Source organism: Gymnoscopelus braueri, assembly GCF_963280865.1.
Source record: "Gymnoscopelus braueri genome assembly, chromosome: 7".
Taxonomy (NCBI): domain Eukaryota; kingdom Metazoa; phylum Chordata; class Actinopteri; order Myctophiformes; family Myctophidae; genus Gymnoscopelus; species Gymnoscopelus braueri.
The window spans coordinates 34905136-34931500 of record NC_137608.1 but is presented as its reverse complement, the minus strand read 5'-3'; the positions used below and the strand labels follow the sequence as shown (position 1 = coordinate 34931500).

The 26365-nt window shown below is 40.1% G+C and overlaps 1 protein-coding gene across 1 annotated transcript; it reads right to left on the bottom strand.

Annotated features, from left to right (window-relative positions):
- Positions 1-1753: 1753 nt before the first annotated feature.
- erlin2 (ER lipid raft associated 2) lies at positions 1754-24888 on the bottom strand. The gene is made up of 13 exons (XM_080432757.1): positions 24822-24888; positions 20062-20169; positions 19418-19499; positions 18836-18882; positions 17215-17276; positions 16840-16965; positions 16208-16281; positions 14778-14836; positions 11620-11711; positions 9284-9373; positions 8262-8341; positions 5137-5290; positions 1754-4856 (listed from the first exon to the last, which is right to left on the bottom strand). Exons 2-13 carry the CDS (start codon positions 20166-20168, stop codon positions 4816-4818), a joined length of 1014 nt encoding a protein of 337 aa, XP_080288883.1. The 5' UTR covers position 20169; positions 24822-24888; the 3' UTR covers positions 1754-4815.
- Positions 24889-26365: the final 1477 nt, after the last annotated feature.

Below are 26365 nucleotides of genomic sequence, written 5' to 3'. Positions count from 1 at the left end.
AGGGGGTAAAACATACTCTCTCGCCATGCCTTTCGGCCTGGCGGAGACAATAATAAGCATTTGCTTTCCAACAGTAGTATTCACTTTTCATGTTATTAACTCCAGATAGCAGGTGTAGCAATCCACAGTATATGGACATACCACCATCAGGGGCACATTCATAACCAAAATGAGTGGGGGAAAAAGAAAAATCTCCCTTTCAAGTCACAGTCAGTCAAATGAACCTGAGCAATTTTAATAAAAAATATTCTTCCAGGGGTAAATCATTTCACAAGCTAATTATCTAAGGCGATGCAAGACTCCCACACCACAAACATTTTTTAAGAATGACTCCTTGTGAACGTTTTTCTTAATTTCGTACACAAAACAAAAACATTTACCCCTTGGTGTCAGGATGCTCCATGCCAAATTTCATACCGTATGACTGTTTATACAGTTGTAATAACATAATGCTTGCATTTACACAATTCTGCCAGAAACATGTCCCAACGTGAGACCAAATGGCACAAGGGGGTGCTAGGTATCAACTTGCTCACAGGAAATAATAGTGGAAAAAAGGTTGCAGAAAACATCCAGAGGGCTGGACCTATAGCTCCCGGACTACATGACTCGTCTCGGTTTGATAAGTGTACCTGGACCCAAAAGTTTAATTTTGAAATGCATCTGTCCAGCTGGCTGCTGGAAATGTAGGGGGTTTCTCCGGTCTGCCTACTCCAGACAGTAGGTCATATGATATTAGGCAATGGCTGGGGATGGTGGACTAGGCTGCATACTACTAGACTGGGTAGTAATCTAATGTAACTCTGTGTATGACCATTTCAATTTGTCTCCATAATGCTTACAATACACAGAAAATGTATGTCCCTTTACAGTGTAATATATCGGTTACAATTCTCAAACTAAGTTGTGTAAATTATGTTGCACTGGGCTACTTTTTGACAACCTTCCCTACAAAATCAGTAGAATTTTTGCTGATGTACAATTTAATTCAGTGTTACAGAATGTAACATAATCAGCTACAGTACACCCATCATGTCATGAGTTGTACACTGCAAAAAGAAGCGATTTCATCTCATGGTAATTTACAGTAATCATGCAAATCATGTGACTGCAACGCTTAAACTTTGGTCAACTTCAGATGTTACTAAAGTAATTGACTAGTGTATTTATTTCAATTTAGATAAGTTGGTTTCTACATGACCTCTTACAAATTACACATAATACCCTTTTATAGATCACATTCAATACATTTCTGCTTTGACATGGTGGAGAGAGACAGGAAGGGGTGTAGCTGAGTGGTTAGTGAGCCCGCCAAGGGAGCCAGAGGCCCTGGTTGCCCCAGGTACGATTCCAGGCCAGGCCAGCAAAATGTGTCAATGAAATAAAATTTGTCCCTGAGCAAGACTCTTAACCCCTAATTGCTCACAGGCCCTCATTGGAAACAAGACCGCAAGGACTTTCATGAACGGACCTGTTAAAGGAATGATTATATAAGGATTGTCATGCAACAACAAACACAGGACCTGAGGCAGACCTGAACCCAGTATTTTGTAAATATAAGGTCAGTGCAGTAGTTTAAATACCAGGATGCCCCACATTTAGAGTGCTTACTATCAGATTTCTTAGTCAAACATGACACAAATATGTGCTTTACCAAATTTGACATTTAGTGAATTGATGACCATGAAGGGAATATATCACACGCAATATATTTGTATTATAAAACTGAAATCTTAAATAATGCAACTACATCTCAAAGAAAACAACTTTATTGTCTAAGGACAATATCTTGATTGCACATTCATAACCAAAATGAGTGGGGGAAAAAGAAAAATCTCCCTTTCAAGTCACAGTCAGTCAAATGAACCTGAGCAATTTTAATAAAAAATATTCTTCCAGGGGTAAATCATTTCACAAGCTAATGATCTAAGGCGATGCAAGACTCCCACACCACAAACATTTTTTAAGAATGACTCCTTGTGAACGTTTTTCTTAATTTCGTACACAATCAACCACGTGCTAAAGTGCATGTGATAGGAAGACACTTTTGTTATGACGTCAGAGCCATGTCATATAGATATGGCACTGACGGTGGTCTGTCCTCTTATCACTTATGCACTTTGAGCGCGTGGTTGAGCATGTAGAAGAAAAAGGTAGATTTTTCTAGTATTGGGAGTAATCATTAAATAGTTTTGATGTGTATGAGTCTTTCACTGCTTAGTTTTTGAGACCAACGCAATCAACCTTATATTAAAGGAGTAGTTCACCCCCCAAAAAAATCTTATTTTCTATCAATTACACACCCCATGAAGCATTGAATTCATGGAGACTTTTTAGTTTTGTCGCATTCATAAGCCAATAATTTGATTCAAGGCTTCATAGGGTGTGTAATTGATAAAAAAAAATGTAATTTTTTGGGGTGAACTATTCCTTTAAGTCAAAGAAAGGTGCAACAATCTACCCTAGACTTACAAGCTAATGATCAACATCCTTAGCTAGAACAGCCAGTGAAGTGACCACAAGAGCTCCATGAATGCACAACAACGCAACCAGAATGTCCAGCAAAGCCTAGATTAAAAAAGATTTGACATATGGCAATAGATTGGAGAAAAGAAATGAAGAAAGTCAAGGTAAAGCCAACACATATGGAAGCGGTCTTATTAAAGTGACAAAAACTTATCATTACCATCCTGTTGATTATGTCCATTCAACACATTCAGTTCTTAAACACGCTTGCAACTTGTTTGGTCTTAAAAGAAAATGTTTCATTTTAACTAAAATAGGACAACAAAAATGTAGACTTTAAATCAGTCCGTTAAGAAAACACAGCAGACATGTTCTTTGGAAAATACGTAAGGAATCAACATGCCCTTTAGGATGAAGGTTGCACAACATTAAACTGATATCACTAAACAAACGTTAACCACATGGTTTATACAGGCTTTCAAAGGCTGTATCAAAACACATTTCACACTATTTTGAGATGCATAGTTGTTTTTCCCAGCACCTCAGTTTCAGTCAAGTATTTGTTCAATTCACAATTTAAATAGTTGACAACAAAACTATGGAATTAGGCTTTTTCTAAAAGTTTTCTAGCAAAATTCAAGCATGTTCCTGATCTTAAAAATAACAAAACATGCAAAAACCCTGTAGCCAAGAAATATTACATTGAAAATCAAACAGACCACTTGAACAGACAGTTTAGATTTTGGTCCCATATTGATGACTTAGCTGAAACGCTTTTATTTTTTTCTATTCTGCGAGTGCTGGTATTATTTTTTTCCGTTTGTTTTAACACTTTTTACCAGGTACCAGATTACTACCATAGAAAACATGTTTATTTTGTACATACAGTAGACTGCAGACTTTACTGACAGATGCTGACATAACAGATCCTTCAATGGATGTTTAAAAAGACAATTGTAAAACTATTCTCATTTTACTTTTTTTTTTTTTTAAGTTCAGTGCAATTCTTGTTTTAAAAGGTACATTTCAGTAGCCTGGCATTAACAGACTGATGACATAGGATTCAATCACAAGTTCCTCCACTGATACCGTGGAGGAATCCCACGTGATCAGTCTGGCAATGCCAGGCTAACATTTCAGAGCAACACACAATATAGGCTGGTGAATGTTCTTAAGGAAAAGTTGTTGACATTCATTTTCAGTTGGTCTCTGAATTCCTCATAGACTGGTACCACACACTAACATCTGTCCTTAATTTTCCCTTCAGTATCAGTATCAAACTTAGCCCCTGGATCTGATCCCCTCCCCTGTATCGTCCTCCATACTTACTCCATTATGCCCTTTCCTTAACATTTAAGAACACTATCATGAGTATAAGATCACGTGGGAACTAATACTATTTTCCGTGGAGAACATAGTATCATTTATAATATCCCATTACATTGGCAAATGTAAAATGCAGATATAACTCACTCTATTGTGACATTGTCCATATATTGCTTTACATATCGTTGCTGTCAGGCAGAAACCTTTATCTCCATATTTCAACTTTTTATGTTTTCATAAATGAATGCTCTACTTCATCATACAAGTAGTGAAAATAGCAGATCTACAAGCTCACAACGCGATGCGACGCGTTGCGAGCTTGTAGATATATTCACGTTTTTAAAAATTATACAAAGAGGAGCAGTTTTGGACATACAAGGCTTCTGCCCGACGGCGTCGATATCTGACCGCCAATTGAAAGTGAAAAGGTGATGGCCTGTAATTAAATTCCTCACCTGAACCTGTACCAAAATTCTGATGGAGCAGAATTTCTTGCTCTCTCCACCAAACTCAGAACAATGTGCATACTGCCTTAAAATGTGAACGCCAACTCTTTTACTGAAATTGGTTTCAGAACCATATAGTGTCTTTGTCATCAGCAAGATTACTTTTAAACTGGGCCAAAGTATTCAAACTGTATCTGTACGTTAAACAGATAATGACAAAACAAAACTGTCAGTAGACTTTCGATACTCTTATAGCTATGTAAAATGTGATCAGCAGAAGAAAGTGATGTGCAACATCCTCCAAAACACAGCCAAAAACATTCATATGGGATCACACCCTTAAACCAGTTCAGTATATATTCACTGCAATGTTCAAATATCCCTTGTGCAATAAAGACATTAGAGAACAAACAAAAATTAAATGGAGCGGTGACATTACATACAAAAGGCAATAGCGACAACACCTTGCTTTCAACATCCATTGATATTTGCTTACAGTACAGTATACTTTCTGGTCAGTACAGGCAGAGGGGCTTCCCTCGTGGGGTGGGAGTATTACGAGCTGAGGGGTCACACTTCAGCCTGCTGGTCCTCCTGCCAGGGGTGATGGTTCTGTGACTTGATTCAGAAGAACAGGATCAGACTCAACTGCGAGTCATATATTTTACAATGTTTGATTCCATTCAGGACAGAAGTTCACAGAACTGAAGTAAACACTGTAACAGAACTGAGGTAAACATTGTAAAATATGCTCACTGTTGAAGACGATCCAATTTTATTTGAATAGGCATAGGATTATGTGCTGAATGGTCAGAGTACAGTGGTGTATCTACAAGTAGATTGTCCTGTGGGTCACCCCTCACCCTTCCCCTTTATTCCATGTCCAGGACGGGCTCACCGAAGATGTCCATGGCTGCAGATGCCTTGATGGCTAAGCCTGGGGATCCGGAGTCCACAAACATTTGGGGGATGTCGTTACCAAAGTAGATTTTGCTGTTGGATGCGATGGCCTTGAACTTCATCAGCTGCAAATACTCTGGTGTTAGTTTCATCTGCAGGCGGAGAAAGATTGTTTACTCAATATTGCTATAGTAACTGTGATAAATCTGAGCATCACTGTGTATAACGATGGCTCTTGTCTCATGCTCAAACATGTGAGTGTGACCCGCGAAGGGATCCAATCTGGCCTGCGGGATGATTTTGAGAATCCACAACCATTTATTCTGTATCTGTGCGGCAGATGTTCTCACGCCCAGGGGCGTGCTGGGACCAAAATGCAGCTCTGGGATTTTCCGAACCGGCCCACCGTTTTGTCAACGGGGGGGGGGGGGCGTTTTAACCCAGCAACCCTATGTAAATTACGCCACTGCTGAAAAACGTCCCAGCGCAACAGTAATGTAACTAATAATTGGGCCGCGCGAACCGGAAATTACCGTAATAATCCTGAAACGGGAGCAAAAAATATATATCGCAGCTGAAAAGTGAGTTTCATTTTCCTTTATCGAGCGAGTGACAAAGGCAGTTTTTTCTAAATAAAAAGAGCACTAGTGGCGTAATCGTGATGACCTGAAATGAGTTTGACATCAGGCATTGACACTAAGGGTTGCCCACCTGCCCCTGGCAGGTAAATAAAACTTGCGGGCAAGTGGAGTTTGCTTTCAGGTTGCCCGACCGGGCAAGTGCTCGTTTGAGAGGGGACGCAACAGTCTATAAACACAACAAGAGATCTCTGTCTAAACACCTGAACGTGGCCAGAGCTCTGTCTTATGATCTGTGGAATGCAAAATAAGAGCACTGTTTACCTATAATGTGCTGTTTTCACTGTCCCTACACTTAAAAATATAAAATAACAAGTGTGAGCCCACAGTAATTTTCATAGCTATGTAGGTATTTGGCATAAAAAATTATATGACATTTTCTATCGCACAGCCCCAGAAAGTAAAAAAAATAAGTGTTAAATTGAACGGTAATTCAAAGTTTACCTATCATTCTATAATGGACGATTTACTTTTCGGGCAAGTGGGCATGCCCTTTGGGCAAGTAGAACATGACATGTACTTGCCCGACGGGCAAGTGCCTCTGAGACCTTAGTGTCAACCCCTGACTGATTTAGACAGTGACAATGTTTCAATCCCCATTTGGGATCTTCGGAACGAAAACACTAAAATATGACTACAAATAAATTATACACAAACACACATGAGCCATCAACCCCACCTGGTTATAAGAGGGTGGACCTAAAATGAGTACGTCAACGTGAATAGGCTCTGTGCTTAAAGGTCATGTGAGTGATCTTTTTTTGTAAAGAAAATTGTTAAAAAGCATTATATTCAGATTTTTTTTTAAATGTTCAGTAACAGGTCTACCCATCTCTCCAGCTCTTTAATAAACAGAAAATATATTTTTAGGTCAGGATACCAATTTCATCAAATTAAGTGAGAAATCACACAGGATACAGGACAAACAAGTGATCCTGTATTTAGTCAGGGGATATTAAAAACATCTGGGAATAAATTCCTTACCAAGAAATGTCTTCACCAATGCGTGTAAAGACTGAAATTCAATTTCCCTAGGGGAATCTGTGACAGCTGCTGAAAGTTGGGGTACCCTTAACCTTATGCGGGAACATTTTAAAGAAAGAAAACACATAGCCTATGCAATGAGCTGGAAAGGTGGGCTTCGATGATTTTCTGCCAAGGAGTGGTTTTGGTGCAAAATAAATGCTTGCAATGGATTCAGAAACATGAAAAAACCCTAGTTTGACCCCTCACATGCTACTTAAATTTTTAATTTTTTTCCCACATAAGGTTAAGGATATTGATAGGGAATTTTCCAGTTACTACCATTTTCGTGCACGTGCACTGCGCACAAGCACGTACCCGCACACACATAATTTCAAGACATTGTCTCTCCATTAGAGCATTCCGACCAGTCAACAAAGTTATGTCTGTGCCAGTTACAAGTTATATACAGTCATGATTTTAGAATAATGACAGTTTGACCTATGACCTTTCAGACCATAGCTCTGTGAGGCCCAAGTTACTCCCTTTCTTCCTATCTCACTTTGATTTTATATACAGAGAACACTTTGTTTGTCCACATTCTTGTATTTTATGTGCAGGGCGTTGCTGAAAATGAGCACTTGTGCTCAGCTACTACCCTGGGTAAATAAAAAAAAAAAAAAAAAAGGTATGATTTATTACTTTCGTATTACCTTTGTATTGCATGTGTTATTTAGTAACGATGAATTCTGACTACAGACGGTTTGTGCCTTATTCACTGCTATGGTGGCCATGGCCAAGGCCCAGAGATAGCCCAGATAAGGGGCAACCCTCCCATTTGCCATGCCCCCTCCCTTTGTAACCCTTGGGAGGGGCAGAGCTATTTTTCCCTTCATGTTATCCTGCAGACAGCCCAGAGCTGATCGCAATATGCATCCATGTACCAATAAAACTGTGGAAAGACAGTTCTTGGATTTTTTTCTGATGATATTCCCTGACTAATTGATGACACAAAGAAGTGAGCAGACAAAATTAGAACTGAAATACTATAAAATTGAAGCTGATAAATGGGTGCCCTCTCCTGATTGGATGAAATTGGCAACCCATCAGAAAAAGTATTTTCTGTTTATTTAAAAGCTGGAGAAGCAGGAAGACCCCTGTTATTGAACAAACACTCTATAGCAATGATTACCATCAGAATATTTCCTGAATTTCCCCAAGGTGGCATACCCGTATCCTGTTCCAGTTCAGTTTCACATAGCTTTGGTGCAGCAGCAGATTTAAACCGGAAGCACATATGAAGATGTCATTTCTGGTTTAAATCTTCTGCTGCAACCAATAAAAAGAGCAAAGGTCAGTCTATTGTCCAGAAAATATTCCTGTGATTGTAGCATATCCACATTAGAGAAAAGAGCTAGGTGATCAATTTGGGGGAAATATGTAAGAAGAAATGCATAAGGATTTCCGTGTGTGTTATGATGTGTGACATGTGTCACCGCATCTGTATATTATAATCTCTCACCTTATTGGCCTCAGCTAATTTCTGTGCTGTGTAGAATTCTGCATCTGCCCTGGCCCTCATCCTGGCAAGGAAAGCACCGTCTACAAATCGAGACAGTTAGAGATGTCATTTATGAGAAGGAAAGAGACAAAACAACAATTACCGAAAACAATTGTCTCTGTGTGTATGTGTGTCAGTCACAAAGGGCTATTTTGCAGACAGTTTGCTCCCATACTCATCCGCCTCATCTTTTTACACTGTGGCCAAAGACCAAGTTGTTTGTGAGCAGGATTTTTCTAAATGTATGTACAGTATGTCTGTTTGTTCCATCAAAAGTAGACAGATGACAAACTATGCTATATCTAACAGCAGTGTTGTGGTCTAGGTTTTTTTCCGGAGGTATACTATAATCATTCCCTGCACGAGATGCGCATGGTCGTGGGTATACGCTAGCGCGTTTTCAATGGATGAAATGGTTAGTAGACTGTATACGCTTTTTCCCAAAAAAATCTACACTGTACACGGCGTATACAGCGGGACACGGTAGAACACACCACTGTCTAACAGTGCCTGCCTCGAACTAGCCAATCGCAACCATACAACTTAACTGGTGCAAGCCGACATTAGATACACCAACACCAAAATGTACATTTATAAACGTGACAAGCCTTGCAAAGTATCAGTAAGTCTTAATGTCCAATAGCTGTACTCTGTTTGTTACTTTAAATGTGTGCTTATGATCCGTTTGATCCCAGTTTTTAATATTAGAAACAAATCACCATTCAACATTCCTGTACATCGGAGGTCCTTAAAGCTGAGAGCCTTAACCACTTAAACTCTCTATATATTAGGCGCCGACTGGTACAGTGGTTTGCGAGATTTGCTGTGCACAATAATAATGTATTATTTTTATAATCTAGAGCTGTTGCAATGTTATTTCATCAAATGAATAAAAATAATTGTTGACTGAAACAATCTGCCATTTCATTCAGTTGGTAATTGACACAATCAATATAATATGACTAAAATCAGAGTCTACCAACCTTCAATTTGAGAGATCCTTTTCTCTGTCTCCTTTTCCATGACCTTCTGTCCATACTTGATCTCAGCCACTTGGGCCACCTTCTCAGCCTCTATAACAAAGAGAAGAACACAACTTTCAAATGTGGCATAACATAATCAGATGCAGTAAATGCTTTTTTTTTTAACACTCATCTTTTATTTACTTTAATTACAAGCTAAAACATTAACCTTGGTTGTAAAAAAAACAAAGTTGTCCTTTAACATCCATCATTATCTTACTGCAGCAGAGAAGTTTAGTATAGACATAAAAAACTTCATTTTCATTTTACAGGACAGTGTAGTCAAATGAGACGGGTAAGGCATAGAGAGATGGGACTACATTTAAACTCAGGTCTTTGAGAAGTAAAAGGAGCATGTTGTCAGTGCTGGCTGGTGACCAACACAGGTTTAAAAGTTGAACTCTTTCTTTGAGTGAGTTTTCTTTCTACTTGAAAATAAGTCTAACTGTACAAAAAGGAGACATGTGTAACACATATGATCCCAGTTTTTAACGTAAAAAATGTATCTCCATTCAACATATTTCCTGTACACCCGAGGTCCTTAGGCTGAGAGCCTTAACCACTTAAAAAGATGTGAAAAGATTAAGAAAAGACTTAAAAAACTTTGTTGAGCAGGGTCCCTCCTCCACCAGCACTCTTCCCGGAATATCCTAATCCTGTTTTTGTTTCCATCTGTGTAAGACGGTCAAGCCATTTTCTCCAGGCTGAATGAGGGGTCTGTAGTGGTACTGTGTCAGTGGGTGACACCGGCTGACACGCTCAAGAAGAGAATGACGTCTTTTTTTATAAAGAAGAATGACAGTTTTACAGGAAACCAGCTTCTCCTAAATACTCCAGTAATCCATGCAGACTCACCCTTTATCTTTGTGTGTGTAATGGTTAACCATTTAAATGTGTGTCACTACACGTTTAGGACTAATTCACTGTTGTTTTTAGCATTGCAAATGCAGTGACTCCTCACAAGTAAATTCATATATATATATTTTTTTAAACAAGAACAAATGACATAAGTAATGTCATTGTGACAGGGATACCCTACCGGATTGTAATTTAATGCATGAACCCTTTCCGACGCCCTTTTATTTTCTGTGTATATAAAAAACATATATCCCCTATCAATTCTCTTAGATACACCAACATTGTTCATGTGAACTTGTGAAGCAGTTTGTTTATTCTAATTTATTGAAAAGGCTGGCTCGATCCAGAGCTGAGGAACCGGGCTGGATGGGAGGGTTCAAATGACGTAGGTGTTCAATGATTGGTTAAAAAAACAACAAAACAAAAAAACAAATGTTGTGGTGTTTATATCACAACTTCCTCAGAGTCCTTCTGCCCCTCTATGGTCTGCCCGTGGCCTAATTCTATCTATGTGCAACATCTCCGCAACTTTTCCAAAACATTTCTAATCTAAATTATGTCAGAACAAACACATTGGTCAGTGGAAGAGACATTGGGTTAATTGCTGCCAGGTCCAAACCCAACGTCCAACTGCAACTCAACGGAGTGAAACAGCCGCAGCCTGCATTGTATGGTATGTTTCCCGGTAGACACATCCTTGCAGTCAAGCTATAGTTGATCATCTGTGTGTAGAGCATTTTTTTGTCTCCGCGAATCACTTTAATTATATCTACATTGTTTTAAAGATCACCATTTTGCCTATATTTTGCATGGGATGCAACAGGCTGCGTGGCCTGCTCCTCTAAACGGGCAAAGCGATATAACATGTATAGTTAGCTGCCTATGTGTCCAGTACCAGTAGCCAATTATTATTAAATCAGCATAGCTATCATATTCTAAAAATAGAAACAAATACCTTGGTACTTAAGGTTCTTGAGTCGTTAATGGTCCTTTAGAAAGTCTTTCTGACCGTCTGCTTTGGCTTCAGACGTCAAATATAACTTTGAAAAGTGTAATGTAACAGAGCTTAGTGAAAGTCTCTCCGCACGTTGAGTGATAAACAGTCCATCAATGGAAACATAAATTTGTGTAAATATGATGTCATACTACGTTTAAAACCCATTTAGACCTTGAACACCTAAATGTTGTTATACCTTTCAAGCCGGTAACACCTCTGTGTGTAGTTGTTGCTATATACAGTATATAGCAACATTAATTAAAAAGAACAAAAGACATTTTTCAGATTTAGAAGGCGTTTTTTTGAATCGGCCTCAGGTCTAAATGGGCTAACTGCGGAGCACTACACATGTATACGTTTACAAAAAATGCCAAAACGCCCATCCCTAGTGTGTTTGTGTGTGTTATTTAGTTATTGCCAAACATGTGTTTCATCTTCTCACCAATCACAGCTTTTATCCTCTCCGTCTCTGCCTCCTTCTCCACAACCTTCTGAGTCTGTGCTGTAATCAGCAGCTTGGTCTTCTCACTCTCCCTGCAGGCAAAACACACACACAAAATAATTATTTATGGCCACACAAACAGAAGTACAAGAATGCCTTGTACAAATGACAAGGCAGTCAGATAATGGGAAAACAGCCAGTTACAAAGTGCATATGAGGCAGAACATTGTTATATACAATAACGTCAGCATACTTGTCAAACATAGCAGACGACAATAATGGGTAAAGGAAACAACGCCCCCACACGCAACGTGTTTTCAATATAAAGACGGAAGCACAGTAAAACATGACACCCCTTGTCTAAGTTTCACAGCGGAATACGAATTCACCACCTGGGTTTTACTACAGACATCTGTAAGACATGTAAGACATTCACGATATGACATCGGGTGATGACGATACATGAACGCAAATAAAGTTTTGGGCGCTCTGAAACAGTGCGGTTCTAAGAGGCTGACATGTTTGTTGAATGTTGTTTGTGCCTGCGTGTGTGCATTATGTGTCAGCTGCCTTGTCAGAAAGAAACGTTCTCCTTTCTGCATCTTAAAAACAGATGAGCCAGAAATGGACGGTTGATAAAGATAGATCAGGGGTCTTCAACTGATTGTGAACCAGGGGACCACCAACCTGACTAAGAATCAACCTGGGGACCACTGTTGTGTTGGGTGGGGATATGTGGGCTAAGTTTAATTAAAGGTGGGTTGGGGTGGCCCTTGAAGAACCAACCACTGATCTCTTCCTCTTACTTTATCCAACCTTCCATATTAAACTCATTTGTAACATTTATGAGTAAGAAAACACATGACATTTGATGGCCACATTTCCTAATAATGACACTATCCCTTCTTGAGATTCTAACTCCCTTTTCTAAAAAAATCTTGACCTCAGACTTGGTAAATGGTGCATTTGTATAGCGCTTTTATCCAAAGCGCTTTACATAGATTGTGCATTACATTCACACACACATTCATACACCGATGGCGGAGGAAACCATGCAAGGCACCAACCTGCTCATCGGGAGCAATTAGGGGTTCAGCGTCTTGCTCAAGGACACTTCGACACTAACTCTGGGGGAGCCCCCCAGCCCGGGACCCGGCCACTCTACCCCTAATCTCTCAAGAACAGATTCTGCACTGCGTTGGAATCTGTCGGGGAGGTTCGTCATAACGTGTGCGCATTCAGATCAGGAAGCAGGCCGCGCTTTACCCAATCAAATGTAGTAGGCGGGATTCACATGTCCGTCGATCTTTCCCCCTCGAAACAAACCCAAACTAATTTAACAATAGTGTCCACGGAGCAGACAAAACCACGGAAAGATATTCACATTTTAACTTACTCTTTCATCATAGAAACAAGTGGGCTTATAACCAAAACGATCCATGTTCTCTGGGAGAAGTGGTGTTAGTGTTCCGTGTAGAAATATTGTTAGTGGGAATGAAAACATAGTGGCACCCACCGGAAGTGAAAGCTGAAGGCAGACCTCTAAACCCCGGTTTCCTTGCGCACTGGTGTTACATTTTCTTCCGCCCAGAGCCAACAGACATAGAACAAACAGCAGAGGGCGCCGTTTTTCATTTTCAGTTGGCGATGGGTTCCCAGATTGCTCTACCCCTGAGCCACTGCCGCCCCTTCCCAGTAATAGACCACATTGACGCTTTATCTTAGGTCACCAGGTCATTTAGCACACTGCTTGTCAAGTAGTGGTCCATGGACCTCTAATGGTCCATGGCATGATTACAGGTGGTCCATGTCTGTCTCTTCTTGGCTAAAGAGGTGGACAGGGGCAGCGTCTCATGTCATTTTCTAACTCCAACCTAGCCCTGTACATATTCTTCAGGTACGACTAGCAAGACTAAACCAATTGATTCGCATTATGTGGGGAACAACGACAATGCAACGCCAACCGGGCGTTCATTCATGAGTATGATGTATTTACAAACTGTCTCTTGAAAGAGTCTGTGGCCAATGAGCTGATCCTCTTTTGAAGTACTTTTGGAATTGAAACACAAGCCTCCTCCAATGACCGCTGATGTGCTTCATTACACTGTCCTCATATCACACAAACACCAAATTACTAAGTTTCTCCAAAATAAAACAAAATAAAATGAACAAAAAACAATCTTCACTTTTCTTCATTACTGAATGGATGACCAGGGACCACAGGCAATACCTTCACGGACCACCAGTTGAAAACCTCTGGGCTAGATACATCTAGCTGTCTATCTATGCAAAGTAAAGGAACACAAGGCAATGCTTGGCACAAGGTAAGACATAGCTTTATTTAACAGTGCACCCCTGCAGTTAACTTACTTGCAGGGCTGTAATAGCAAGCCTTTTTTTCCTCCTTTTAGTTGCAGTTTTGGCCTAATGTAGGCTTTGTTGTTGTGCCACCCACCGTGCAACTATATTGATTTGGTTGTTCAGGTTAATGTAGGCTGCTTGTTGTTGTGCCACCATGCAACTCGTTTTTTGGTTGTTAATGTATTAGTTTATTCCGCGACTGGCTTTCATACAGTCGCGGAATGTATGACTTATCATATCATATATGATGAAGTATGACTTGTCATACAGTCATACTTTAGTTGACAGCCCTTAGTGCCTGATTCCCTTGCAGTCCCTTGTTACTGCACACTCTCACAGTTATAGGGAGAGCACAGACGATCACGTGTCCCCCCGATACGCATGATGTCAAGGACGCTTCTTTTCACCCGACAGTGAGAAGTTTCACCGGGAGGACGTAACACATGCAGGGCTGTGGGAAAAATTGGGAACTGGCATAACGACAAAATTGGGAAAGAAAAAAGACGAAACACAAATTGCGTTGAGAATAGTTTCATAAGCCCGTGCAGCACAATACTTTTTGGTTTGTAGGGGTCCGGTTGGTCCAATAGATTGTCTCTAGGTCCCTTTAGTTTGTATTTGTTCGATAAGATGACTGATCAGTTGGTTAATATCCTTTGGTTGCATGCTTTCACTACTTCATTATAGTTTTTATATAAAAATAACAAAATGTAATTCCCATGCAGATTTTTATTCCCAGCTGATGAGTGGAATGTAAATACACACAGTCACAGGCAGCATGGGGTCTGGGTACTTACATGATCTCGTAGTTCCTGCGAATGCTCTCTGGGATGTTGGGCTTCGTGACCCGGACCGCCTGTGTACACAGAGAGAGTGGGGTAGGGTGTCCCGAGGGAAGAGTATGGAATTATAAATAGATGGATGGACAGACAGACAGATAGAGAGACAGAGAGGTGTGAGTTAACAAGACTGTGAAATAGGGCAACAAATGAGATAAATAATGTACTATAACAATGAGAAGTGAGCAGGACAGCCCTATGGGACAGCTTTTAAGGTTGCTTAAAGTGACATTTTCAGTCAGATAAAGCCTGCTGGAGAGCAGCCCAAAAACAAAGACCGTTCTGTTCACTTCACTCAGGTTACCCGCTGTGTTATGAGCTCTTTGGAAAGCCCCAGTATTGTTTATTTTTGAAGAATTACGAGCACATTGAGGCCTCAATGCTCTCATTGGGGCATTAAAATAGTGGGAACATTGCTCAGGGGGGAAACCAGTTTCATTTTAACTCATTCAGTGTGCCAAGGCCAAAAATACATTGTAAAAAAAAAGTGCTTAGGAAGCGAGATACAGCCTTTTTCAGTAAGATGTTAAACAAGAAGTGAATGGAGCAGCAAATCTTCAAATCATGATATCTTGGGTTCTGAACAAAAATGTAAAAAACAATTTAGATTTTTTTTTTTTTTCATGACGTCGGCGACGTCATTGGCACCCTGGGCTTATAAAAACGTGACGTCGGTGACGTCAATGGCACAGAATGAGTTAAGGTCAGCCAGGACAGTGACTTATGAATACAAAAAAATGGGGGGAAAAGCTTGTTTATAACTATTATAAATGCCTTAAGTGGTGGAGATACATTTTTAAAAGATGACTTAATTGAAGGCTGTGTCATGGATACCATTATCCATTAAGTTGACTTAAGACTAAACAATCTGTAAAGTAAACCTCTCAGTCCGAGGCATTTATCATCACAATAAGAACTTTGTCCATGTTGACCGTTAAAGACCCACTCCCCCCAAAATGATGTTTTTTGCTTTGTTAATGCTTTTTTCTTCTTCTTCAAGCTTACCCATGAAAATCCTGGTATTTAATTGCACACTGCATTATCTCCAAGCATTAATATTGAATTTTACAACTAAAATCTGTTTTCAAGCTAACGCTCACTGAAAACAGGTTTGACGAAGGGCACACAACTCAGACGAGGAGTGACATTACACACCGAATGAGAGCCTCGCTATATGCAGCATTAGTCAATGAAGTTATTATATAGTGTACTGTGCACAATAAAACTTATGTCTTCTTTTATTTTCCTGAACCGATTATATGACACAGGTCACAAATCATTAACAAATATTGTTTATTCATAAGAAAAGGAGCCTACTTAGACCTAATGGTACAGCTTACTAATGTTCCACACAGTTTACATTAGCCTTAACTTCAGTTCTGCAATACCTGTATGATAAGACCAGGGGCCATGGATGTTAGATCCTCCTGTAGTGTTTTCTTCAGATTCTCATCGATCACATCTGAGGGGAATGATTGAGAGAGTGACCAGTGATTAAGATGAGATGGTGAGAGAGTTTATTACAATTGAGAATAACCGCTCAGCTGAAATATAGCCTTCCTCTAAAGTTCAGCCCAGCTCAGTCAGTTTTTTCATTTTCTCCAAAATTTTGGCTAAACCCCCCAATGTTTGTGAGTTTCACCGAGAGGGCGTTTTCACATGCAGAGGAGGACACTATCCCCGTTTGGGCAATGTCCCAACGTGTAGGAGTTTCCAGTGCAGCAAGAGACAACCACCCACCAACACCAGCAGCTGAGTTCGTTGAGTGCTTGGCGGAGCCGAGACGCTGTGGAGGAATCGAAACAGAGTCTCCATGGTGGTGGGCAGGAACTTTACCCCTGCGCCACCTGGACACCCCTTAACCACATGCACTCTACTGTACAACAGCACATGTATGAGCTCACAACAAAGCCAGCTGTAAACAATAGGGACATGAGTGTGGACCACCTTATCCCACCTTTATTTTCTCCCAGCACTTATTTCTTGCATGACTATTTCACATGGCATCAACTACACTTACCAAATAAGCCAATGTAGACCTCCTGTAGAGAGTGCACGCTACAGAATTGATTGAGCTCATGATGCACTTTGTTAAATATCAAGGCTTTGTCATAGTCAGCTGTGAAGTTCCTCACAATGTCGTACACTGAAAAGAAGAGAAATAAGCGCTTAGTGAAGTCATAAATCACAGTGCATGGCTATTTTCACTCCTGTTACAGCCAAATGTGATTGGGTTGTGTAATGTGTCTTTCACTGTCCAGACAGCTTAAGATATTGTTTCACAATCACACTGAGCTGGTTGCCCTTGTCGGTAAAATACAAAACTAATAGAAAGTGATTTATGATGAATACATAGTTTGATGTTCTTGGCCCTTCACATGGTTTATGAGCTTACCTGCTGAAGGAATAAGAAAGTTCACCACTTCTATGCGGTCGAAGTAAATCATCACTCCCCCACTGAGGAAAGAAAATATAATAACTTAAACATATGACCTTTGCTGGACACTTTCATTCAAAGCATCATTCAGTATCATGAGTACGTTTTCAGGATGGGTGGTGGGCCCAGCAGGGCTGCCAACATAGGACAGTCAGAATCCAGGAGATTGGGGGGGGGGGGGTTGGGGTAATTGGTCAAGTAATTAGTTAACATTTTGCACAGTCCAACACTCTAGAATGTGTTTTTGGAGGATAATATAAAGAAATCACTGAAGTTCAAACCCCCTAGACTAGAGTTTCTCTTAGAGGTATAATCAATGTTACCATCATTTAATAGTCAATTAACTGTAGCCTCACCTCATTACTTAAAGGTGAATATCTCTGTATGATTGCATACACTGACCACACACCCCAAGCGGGGGGTTTGGGGGTTTGGGGGTCCCCCCCCCCCCCTGAATTTTCTTTAACATATTAGATGTCATTTCCTGTGTTCTGGTGAATTTTGGGAGTATGATACCAAATCCAGGAGAAATGACAATCCAGGACTCCAGAAGGAGACGTGGTCGACTCCAGGAGACCCCTGCAGGATCCCGGAGGGTTGGCAGCCCTGGGGCCCAGTGGCAAAGGGCCATTTACTCTTAACTTAGCAATATTACGGGTGATCATGCTGTACCGTTACTGCCACAATGCTACAACAATGATTCCTGCTAGTATCACATTTCTAATAACGTTAGTCAACAAAATGGAGAACACTAAATACTGTAGTTCCAATAACCTAGTATAGCAACGTAACCACAACTAGATAGACTAGTGTCTCTGCATCCATGAAAATGTGTTGGTACTTGATACTGTTTCTATCAATGGCGGAATGATATTTAGTGATAAGGCATGTTTCAATTGGGCACATCTGGTGCTTTCTAGTGCTGCTTTATAGTGATTTGAGCATGGCTTGAATGTCTAATCTATTTTCAACCAATCAAAATACTTGGCTGGAACTTCGTGCACAATAGCAGTAAAGTATCATGCCACAACACAACCATTGGAATGAACCACTAGAATACATTTGGTAGCGCCACCACTGAGCCACATGGAGAATATAACCCCTGACTGTGGCAGTATTTGGATAAACTGGGTATAGTACAGCATAGTGTCATGTTGATCTAACCAGAACCACAGTATAGAACACAGTGGTATGTAGGACTGCACATGGCACAAGAGTAGGGATCAAAATACACTACCTTGTGCTGCACGGTTTAAGTGACTTTGGGTATATCTTGAAAATATAAATTGCATGAATTAAAATAATCCCAATATTTTTGGGAATTAAAATAATAAATGTATAATAAGGGGAGGGGGTTTAAGTCAGCACCCAGAAACACAGTTACTGTATAACAGGTGTAAGATAAACCCTACTGGAAACTTGTATTGCAATAGTATCAGCATCAATCGATTTGACAATGGTCAAATTGGTTAATTTGGCCGAAATGTCAATATTCAATATTGTGCAAGTCAGTCTGTTGACTGGTAAAGAGAGAAATATAGGATGGCTGGGCTACAGTCAACAAAAACAGCAACACTACCTTGTGCCGCACGGTACATTCTTCACCTCATCAGTCTGCAGTGTTGTCTAAAAGATGAAGGGAGAAAGACTAATTAATCATCAGTAATCAATTATTACAATTTTGAATTGTGATATTTCAATTTGAACTGTTCACAAAATACGGTCCTGTCTCTACTTTAGCTTTCAATTCGGAGGTATAAACGTCGTGTATATAATGTATATACACAGATCAGCAACCTGAAAAGTGACTTGATGGTGCTCATTTGACTCCGATGAGGGCACAGATTTTACCAAATGGAACGCTCTATTTTTTTCACTATTCAGAGCTAAATCAATACTGAGGATTTTACAGTGTTTTACAAAATGTCATACTGCCAACTAAATTACACGTGCAATACAAGGAACTGTAATGAATTCGATGTTTGGCACGCAGATGCACATAGATGACATTGGCACCTCCGTCAGATGACAGTTCAACATTAGAATATATTTAAATAATATATACTATACTATTAGTAAATACTATACAGCATTATTCAGTAGTAACTTTTATTAGTCCAGACAGAGTTCAATTGGGCTGCTAGAACCCAATCAGACTGACCTGAACAGGTTTATAAGTGGTGATAAAGGGAAGCATCAAGTGAAAGCCAGGACCACTGGTGGCTGTCAGGAGAGCTCCTCCCCTATGACACACACACACACACACACACAAGATTTCAAACATGGCAGGGAACACACAGAGAAACAATGTGGATTGCCATGTTGACAGTATTGCCATATGGTTGGTTTTGTAGGAACATTGTAATATCCCATCTGTTCTGTGATTTACTCTACTGCACTGGTTGTCAACATGGGGTCCAGGAAACCCCAGGGGTCCTTTAGGGAGTTCCAGACCTAGAGTGATTGATAGTTTAGGAACCAAATGGACCTTCATGGGTCTGTGACTCTCTGAGAGTGAACAAATGGAACCAAATGGACCCTTACACTCTCAGAGTTAAATTAAAGTAATACTAAGGATATAGATTGGGGTCCCAGAGATCAAATGTGTATCAAATTGGACCTAATGCATATCAAATTAGGGGTCCTTGAAATTAAAATGGTTGAGAATCACTGATTTATTGGATGATGCATCATAGCTTTGGAGCAGATGTTCCTTATAGTTGTGCTGTTGTACAGTTTTGATTAGTGGTTTACCATGAAGGCCGTGAATGACGCCTGAAGAAACCTTTGAAGCTTTTCTCTCACCTGTAATAAACTCCGGTGTGTCCCTCCTCGATCTTGTGGACTGAAGCCAAAAGTCCTGCACCTGCAATAGCTGCGATGATTGAGAATATGGCACCCAACTGTGCCATCCTGAAGACATTTTAGAAGACAAATAAGTTATGAAGGAGCTCATATCATAGTTTACTATGATATATTTACAAACTGATCAATGTAATCAATTAATTATTACCAGGTTGTCAAACCTGGTCTAACAAGAGGCAGACCTACTACTCATCATTCGACAGATTACAGATTTGCATTCGACACTTTCATTCGACAGATTTGCCTCATTGGCTGTCCTTTAAGCCAATGGCGATATTTTCCCATTTTCCCGAACGGGCGCTCGTCCTCCCAAGCTATGGGACTAGACACGCCTCTCGGGCGCTCGTCCTCCCAAGCTATGGGACTAGACACGCCTCTCGCCTCTATGCCTAGTACTACACACGCCTGCTGTCGGCTGCGCGTTTACACAGTACTTGAGTAAATGTACTTAGTTACTTTACACCTCTGTGTTGTAGGCAGACAGACAGAACTTTTTCGCCGACGACTTCACATCGCTCGTCCCCGCAGGGAAGGGGGGTCCCTGGCACAAAATAGATAGGGGGGGGGGGGCTGTGGACAATACATATTAATCTGGGGGTACTTACTTACTTCACGCAAACGGCGTTCTCCTATTTCGCCGCCTGTGTTGTTGACGGACAACGTATGCACGCTTATACAGTACTTGAGCAAATGTACTTAGTTACTTTACATCTCCTCTGTGTTGTATGCAGACAGACTGAACATTTATTTTTTGCCGACTTCACATCGCTTGTCCCCGCAGGGAAGGGGGTTCCCTGCCACAAAATAGATGGGGGGGGGGGGGCTGTTGACAAATACATATTAATCTGGGGGTCCATGAACATGTTTGCACACGCGAACGGCGTTTTCCTTTCGCCTCCGAGGCACCTAACCCAGTAGAGACGCGAAAGGAGTTGGGGAGAGAGCCTGGCTGTGTTGTTGACGGACAACAGATGCACGCTTTTATGCGACACAACAAACATACAACCTGGCACAACAGTTGCGTGCATTAGCGCAAGATGAGGACAAAGGAAACGTATGCAAAGGCTACTACAGGCTACAGTCAAGTTGGACTGAATGACTGAAACGGCTATGCCGTCGGTTTCAATCACCGCCCGTCACACAGAGTACTCACACACGCGCATACTGACATACTCTGAAAACAGCCGATCTACAAGCTCACAATCATTGTACAGTACTGCAGTAAATGTACTTAGTTACTTTACACTCTTAACAGACGAGCATACGTGTTGAGGCTCCGCAAATCTGTACGAGCCACAACTCTGCGGCCGTGTTTCACTATCTCTCGCCCCTTAACACGGTCGCCCCTGATCACAACGGTCTGGGGTGAGCGATCAGCGCCGTTCTGCCTCGCCCCTAAACACGGTCGCCCCGGATCGCAAAGAACGGTCTGGAGTGAGTGCTGCTCTGCCCTTCAGTGCATATTTGCATGCCATAATGATATTGTTGTTGTGGTTAAGTTGAAATAATAGTTGCGCAAGTTGTAACAATAGTGCTGTATCATCAATTTGTTGCAGTACACAATTCATTATAATATACGTATAATGATTGACAGAATATATATATATATATATATATATATATATATATATATATATATATATATATATATATATATATATATATATATTTTTTTTTTTTAAAGACTTTACTTGTAGTTCTTAATCCACTACATTTATAAGGGTACATTATTAATGAACCAGTTGAGGTACTTTTACTTCACTGGAGTATTTCCAATTATCAGTACTTTTACTTCTACTCAACTACATCTCACAGGCAAATATTGTACTTTTACTCCACTACAATTATTTGAAAACTTTACTTACGTGTTACTTTGTAGATATGCATTATTATAAAACATACATTTACCACTTCAGATTTTATACCTACAAGCTCACAACAAGACAGACACCAGCGTGCACACGCACGCACACACACACACACACACACACACACACACACACACACATTATATTGACAGCCAACCAATGAACCTCTCTGTGGAGTTATTTTGGTTGCATTGGAATGGCTGAGATTTCATTTTAAAGACCACTTTTACATTTTGTGCTGCAGATTGGGGGAAAAAAAGCCTGCCGCAACCTGGTATATTATGACTTTGTCATTTCTTGTTTATATATATACACACACACACAGTATGTTTTTAAACAATTGATCATCCATTTTTTTATGATAATACATTTTGGGGGAAGACATTTAAATGTTGCACTTCTTTCCCCCCAAGTTTTAACAATAGGCAAAATAGCCGATCTACAAGCTCACAATGTGTTGCGAAGACTCGCAATGTGATGCGTTCACTTCTTTGATCGGCTGTTTTCACTATTTCTGTGTGAAAATGTTGTATAACAAAGTATTAAATGATTACATGGTTAATAATACTACTAGTCGATTTAGTCGATTAATTAAAACAAATCAATTAGATTTTTTCCGTCGATTCATTTATAAAGTTCACCATTGACATGTTATCAGCAACTTTTTGTCAATAAACTGAGTGCAGTCTTGATTTTTTTTCTGTGTTCGAGTTTGGAAGGGATACAAGAGTGGGCACTAAGGAAGAGTTGGCACCTCGATGTAAAATTGGGTATTTTGTCCAAAATGTTAAAAAAATATATATATTTGAAAAATGGTGAACATGCACAGTACCTCATTATCAAATCTTATCCTTCAACTTCTTGTTTATGTCCCAAAATGACTGGATATACAGGTTTTGTAGCAATTGTAGAAATATCAGACATGTTTAAGCATGTTCTAATCATGTGTACTTTACATTACTTAATACCATTTTTTTTACATTTAGGAAAAAAAGAACACAGAGGTGCCCACTCTTCCTGTTACCTATGCGGGACATGGAGTGATTTAAAACGAGTGCTTCCAAATTCGAACACAGAAGAATCATCAGGAGTTTATTGACAGAAAGTTGCTCATAACATTTTTTCTCTTCCAAACAAAGCCTTGACAGAGACAAAGAGGAGTAATCCATCTGTCCGTACAGGTGCAATATTGGTGAGTTAATCGTGGATTAATACAATCAGATATCGGTTTCATGAATGAGCTGTAAATGGAGGGTATTGCAACTTTTAGATGCAGGTAGCATCTAAGTAGCTTGCGGCTAAGTGTAAGTAAGAGCTTTGAGACCCACTAGTTTACAGTGGTGTTAAGTAACTAAGTACATGTAAGTTAACCAAGTATTGTACTTAGTACAATTTTGAGGTATTTTTATTTTTTCAGTACTTTTACTTCTACTCCACTATATCTCAGAGGCAAATATTGCAATTTTACTCCACTACAATTATTTGAAAACTTTAGTTACTATGCAGTATTATAAAACATACATTAATATATTAGTATATTTTGATATATATGGTGGAAGACAGGGTTAAACAACTAAAAATGGGACTGGTCTTCAAAATCGTAAATGCAGATTTGCCCGAAATGCCCCCTATACCCGCATATCTGTATAAATACCTCGAAAAAGTTAGTGACACCCACAGTCACGAAACTAGAGGGAGCGTAAACAACAATCTGGTACCACCCACCCATAAAACAAACATGGGCAAATTCTCCTTCTACAGCACAGCCACCAAGGTATGGAATAGTCTAACCCCATCCCTCAAAAAATGCAGTTCGCTGGGCCCATTCAAAACAGCCCTAAAAACTCATCTTTCTGGAGGCCAAAAGAGGAGCTAGTACCAGTTTCCCTGTAGACAGACGACCCCCCCCCCCCCCCTCCCCTTTTTTTTGTATATATTTTAAATTTTTCATGCTTTTTTTCTAGTGGTATTTTTTCTCTGTATTTTTATGTTGATTTTTGAACTGTTTGGTTGCTACTATATGTGTCTATGAAATTAATCCAAGGACCCCAACGGAAACAAGTCCGCAAGGACTTTTTGTCGGACCTTTTAGACAAAAGTATTATAAATGTAACTGTGTTGTTTTACATTCTTTTGCCTAATAACATTTTCAATCAATCAATCAATCAATACCAATAATTTTGGACTTTTACTCAAGTAACATTTTGAACACAGGCCTTTTATTTGTAACAATGAATTTTTATATTAATGCTACTTAGTACTTGTACTCAAGTCAAATAGGTGAGTACTTCTTCCACCACTGTCTGCTAGTTTATCGCCTTTGAACGAGCTTAGCCAGACATGGGAGTGACCAATGACCTTCTCTCAACCTAAGAGGATTGACCAGAGTGTGAACCGAGTCCTTATCTCTCTCTCTCTAGTCCTCCTTCAATGTTTGGAGAAACACATAGAAATTAAGCGGCCAAAAACATTATCCTTCAGTTTTCATTTGCAGCACTGCAACAGTGTGCGATATAATGGCACTACAAATTGTACATGTCAAATTCAGCTATTGATTTGACCCCGGGACAACTATAATAATAATAATAATAATGCTGACTTTATTTATGTAGCAGTAGTTTATGTTTCTCTTTCTCTTACAACAGTTAGCTTAAGTGTGGCATCATGGCAGCTAGTATTCACTGACAGTGGTCACTCAGGGCAACACTTGCGGCAAAGTTGGAAAACATCGTTGTTCACCTTGCCTTCGAATGTCACACAGACGTGATATTTAACCGCATAAAGGAGATGGTTCGTTACAAAACGGTGTTGTTTTGGGTCCATTCGACCTACCTGTGTTTTCTTCAGAAGCTCACACGACGGATAAATAAAGCAAACACCTCTAATGCATGGTTTGCTTCCGCATTTTGCGTCATACGTCACCGTTTAGGCCAACGTCAACGTGCTTGCTGCTGCTGGTTGGACGCAGCGTTGCCAGATTGTGTGAGAGAAACAAGCCGGCAGGTCTATGAAAACATGCCCAAAAGAAGCGATATATAACGCCGGCTATTTGAAAATAGCCGATCTACAAGCTCGCAATGGTGTCTATGCAACGCGTTTTGAGCTTGTAGATCTGCTATTTCCCGCCAAAAAATTATATGCAAATTAGGCATTTATAGTCCATGAGCCAGAGCCCCAAAATTGAGCCAGATATTGAATATTCCCTCGTTAAAAACCTTTGACTCCAACATCTTAACAAAATGAAATAAGAATGTTCACTCTGGCTTTGTCCAATGTTCCAATGTTGATTCTGGAAAGTTATGCAAATTCGGGAATATTTTCCTAATGCCTAATTTGCGTATTTAAATATACAATTTCAGAAAACTTGTAATACGATAAATCATTGTCTTCATGTAAGTAATCAACTGGGGAAGTTTCATTATGATAACTATTTTTAAAATGTTGTCATTTTTTCACCTGTCATGTACGCATGGGGAAAATAACAAAATGTGTGATAAATATGAAAAAGCTGCTCCTGTGGAAAGGTTATCATATATTTATTTACTTATATTGACCCTATAAACAATTTAATATAGGTATGGTTTTGCCCACTATTTCGATAATGAAATTTTGTCTGGCTCATGGACTATATTTACAAGCGACTTACAGAAAAAGAAGCTCAAAGTCGCTTATAATAAGCGGACATGGCAACACTGCTTTGGACGCCTTTGGTTGGTGTAGAGTTCATTTCCTCTTTTCACCGCCAGATGGCGACAAAGACCAGCTTAGACAAAGGATTGGGCAGCAGGGAGACCCTGTGTGCACTATCTCATTAGTCTGTCTCGATTTCAGCATTTAAAATAGATCATCATTCAACAACAGTGACCTTACCTTACCGTCCAGCAGATTTGTAATCAATTTATCTGCAGCTACAACGATAGGTTGTTGGTTGAATCTTTACACTTTCTAAGAGGGAGATTAATTCTCAAATTAAAATGAATAGCCTAAATAAACAGGATTGCCATTAAAGGGTTTTTCCACATATATATTCACTCTCGCCTACAAGCTTCGGATCTGTACACAGCTAAAGGTCGTGACACTAAATTGACTGCAGTGCTTTATTTTTAGACCTCGGGTCTCTTGAGAAATGTACTGAGGAGGGCCACAGCTAACCCCTAGGTGCTGCAGTGGCAGCCCTACGCCGTGCATTTTAAACAGGGGAGGGCAAAAAAGGGAACAACAGAGCTGGGGAAAAGAAGTTTGTCAGAGTTCATTAAGTATCAAGGGAACATCGCTGGAACTGGCAGCGTAAGCCGCGCTGGGGCCCCGGTGCCATTAATCACGACTGACAAGAAACCAGGGGCCGAGGGAGCGGAGAGGAGGGTGGAGGTGGAGGG

Bases quoted from the DNA above. Each gene is read 5' to 3' on its own strand.
- erlin2 (XM_080432757.1), bottom strand. From the start codon at position 20,168: ATGGCACAGTTGGGTGCCATATTCTCAATCATCGCAGCTATTGCAGGT. The intron at 16,282-16,839 runs GTAAGTGTAGTT...CATTCCCCTCAG, and splicing joins GGTCTACATTGGCTTATTTG to ATGTGATCGATGAGAATCTG. The intron at 9,374-11,619 runs GTGAGAAGATGA...TCTTTGTTATAG, and splicing joins GAGGATAAAAGCTGTGATTG to AGGCTGAGAAGGTGGCCCAA.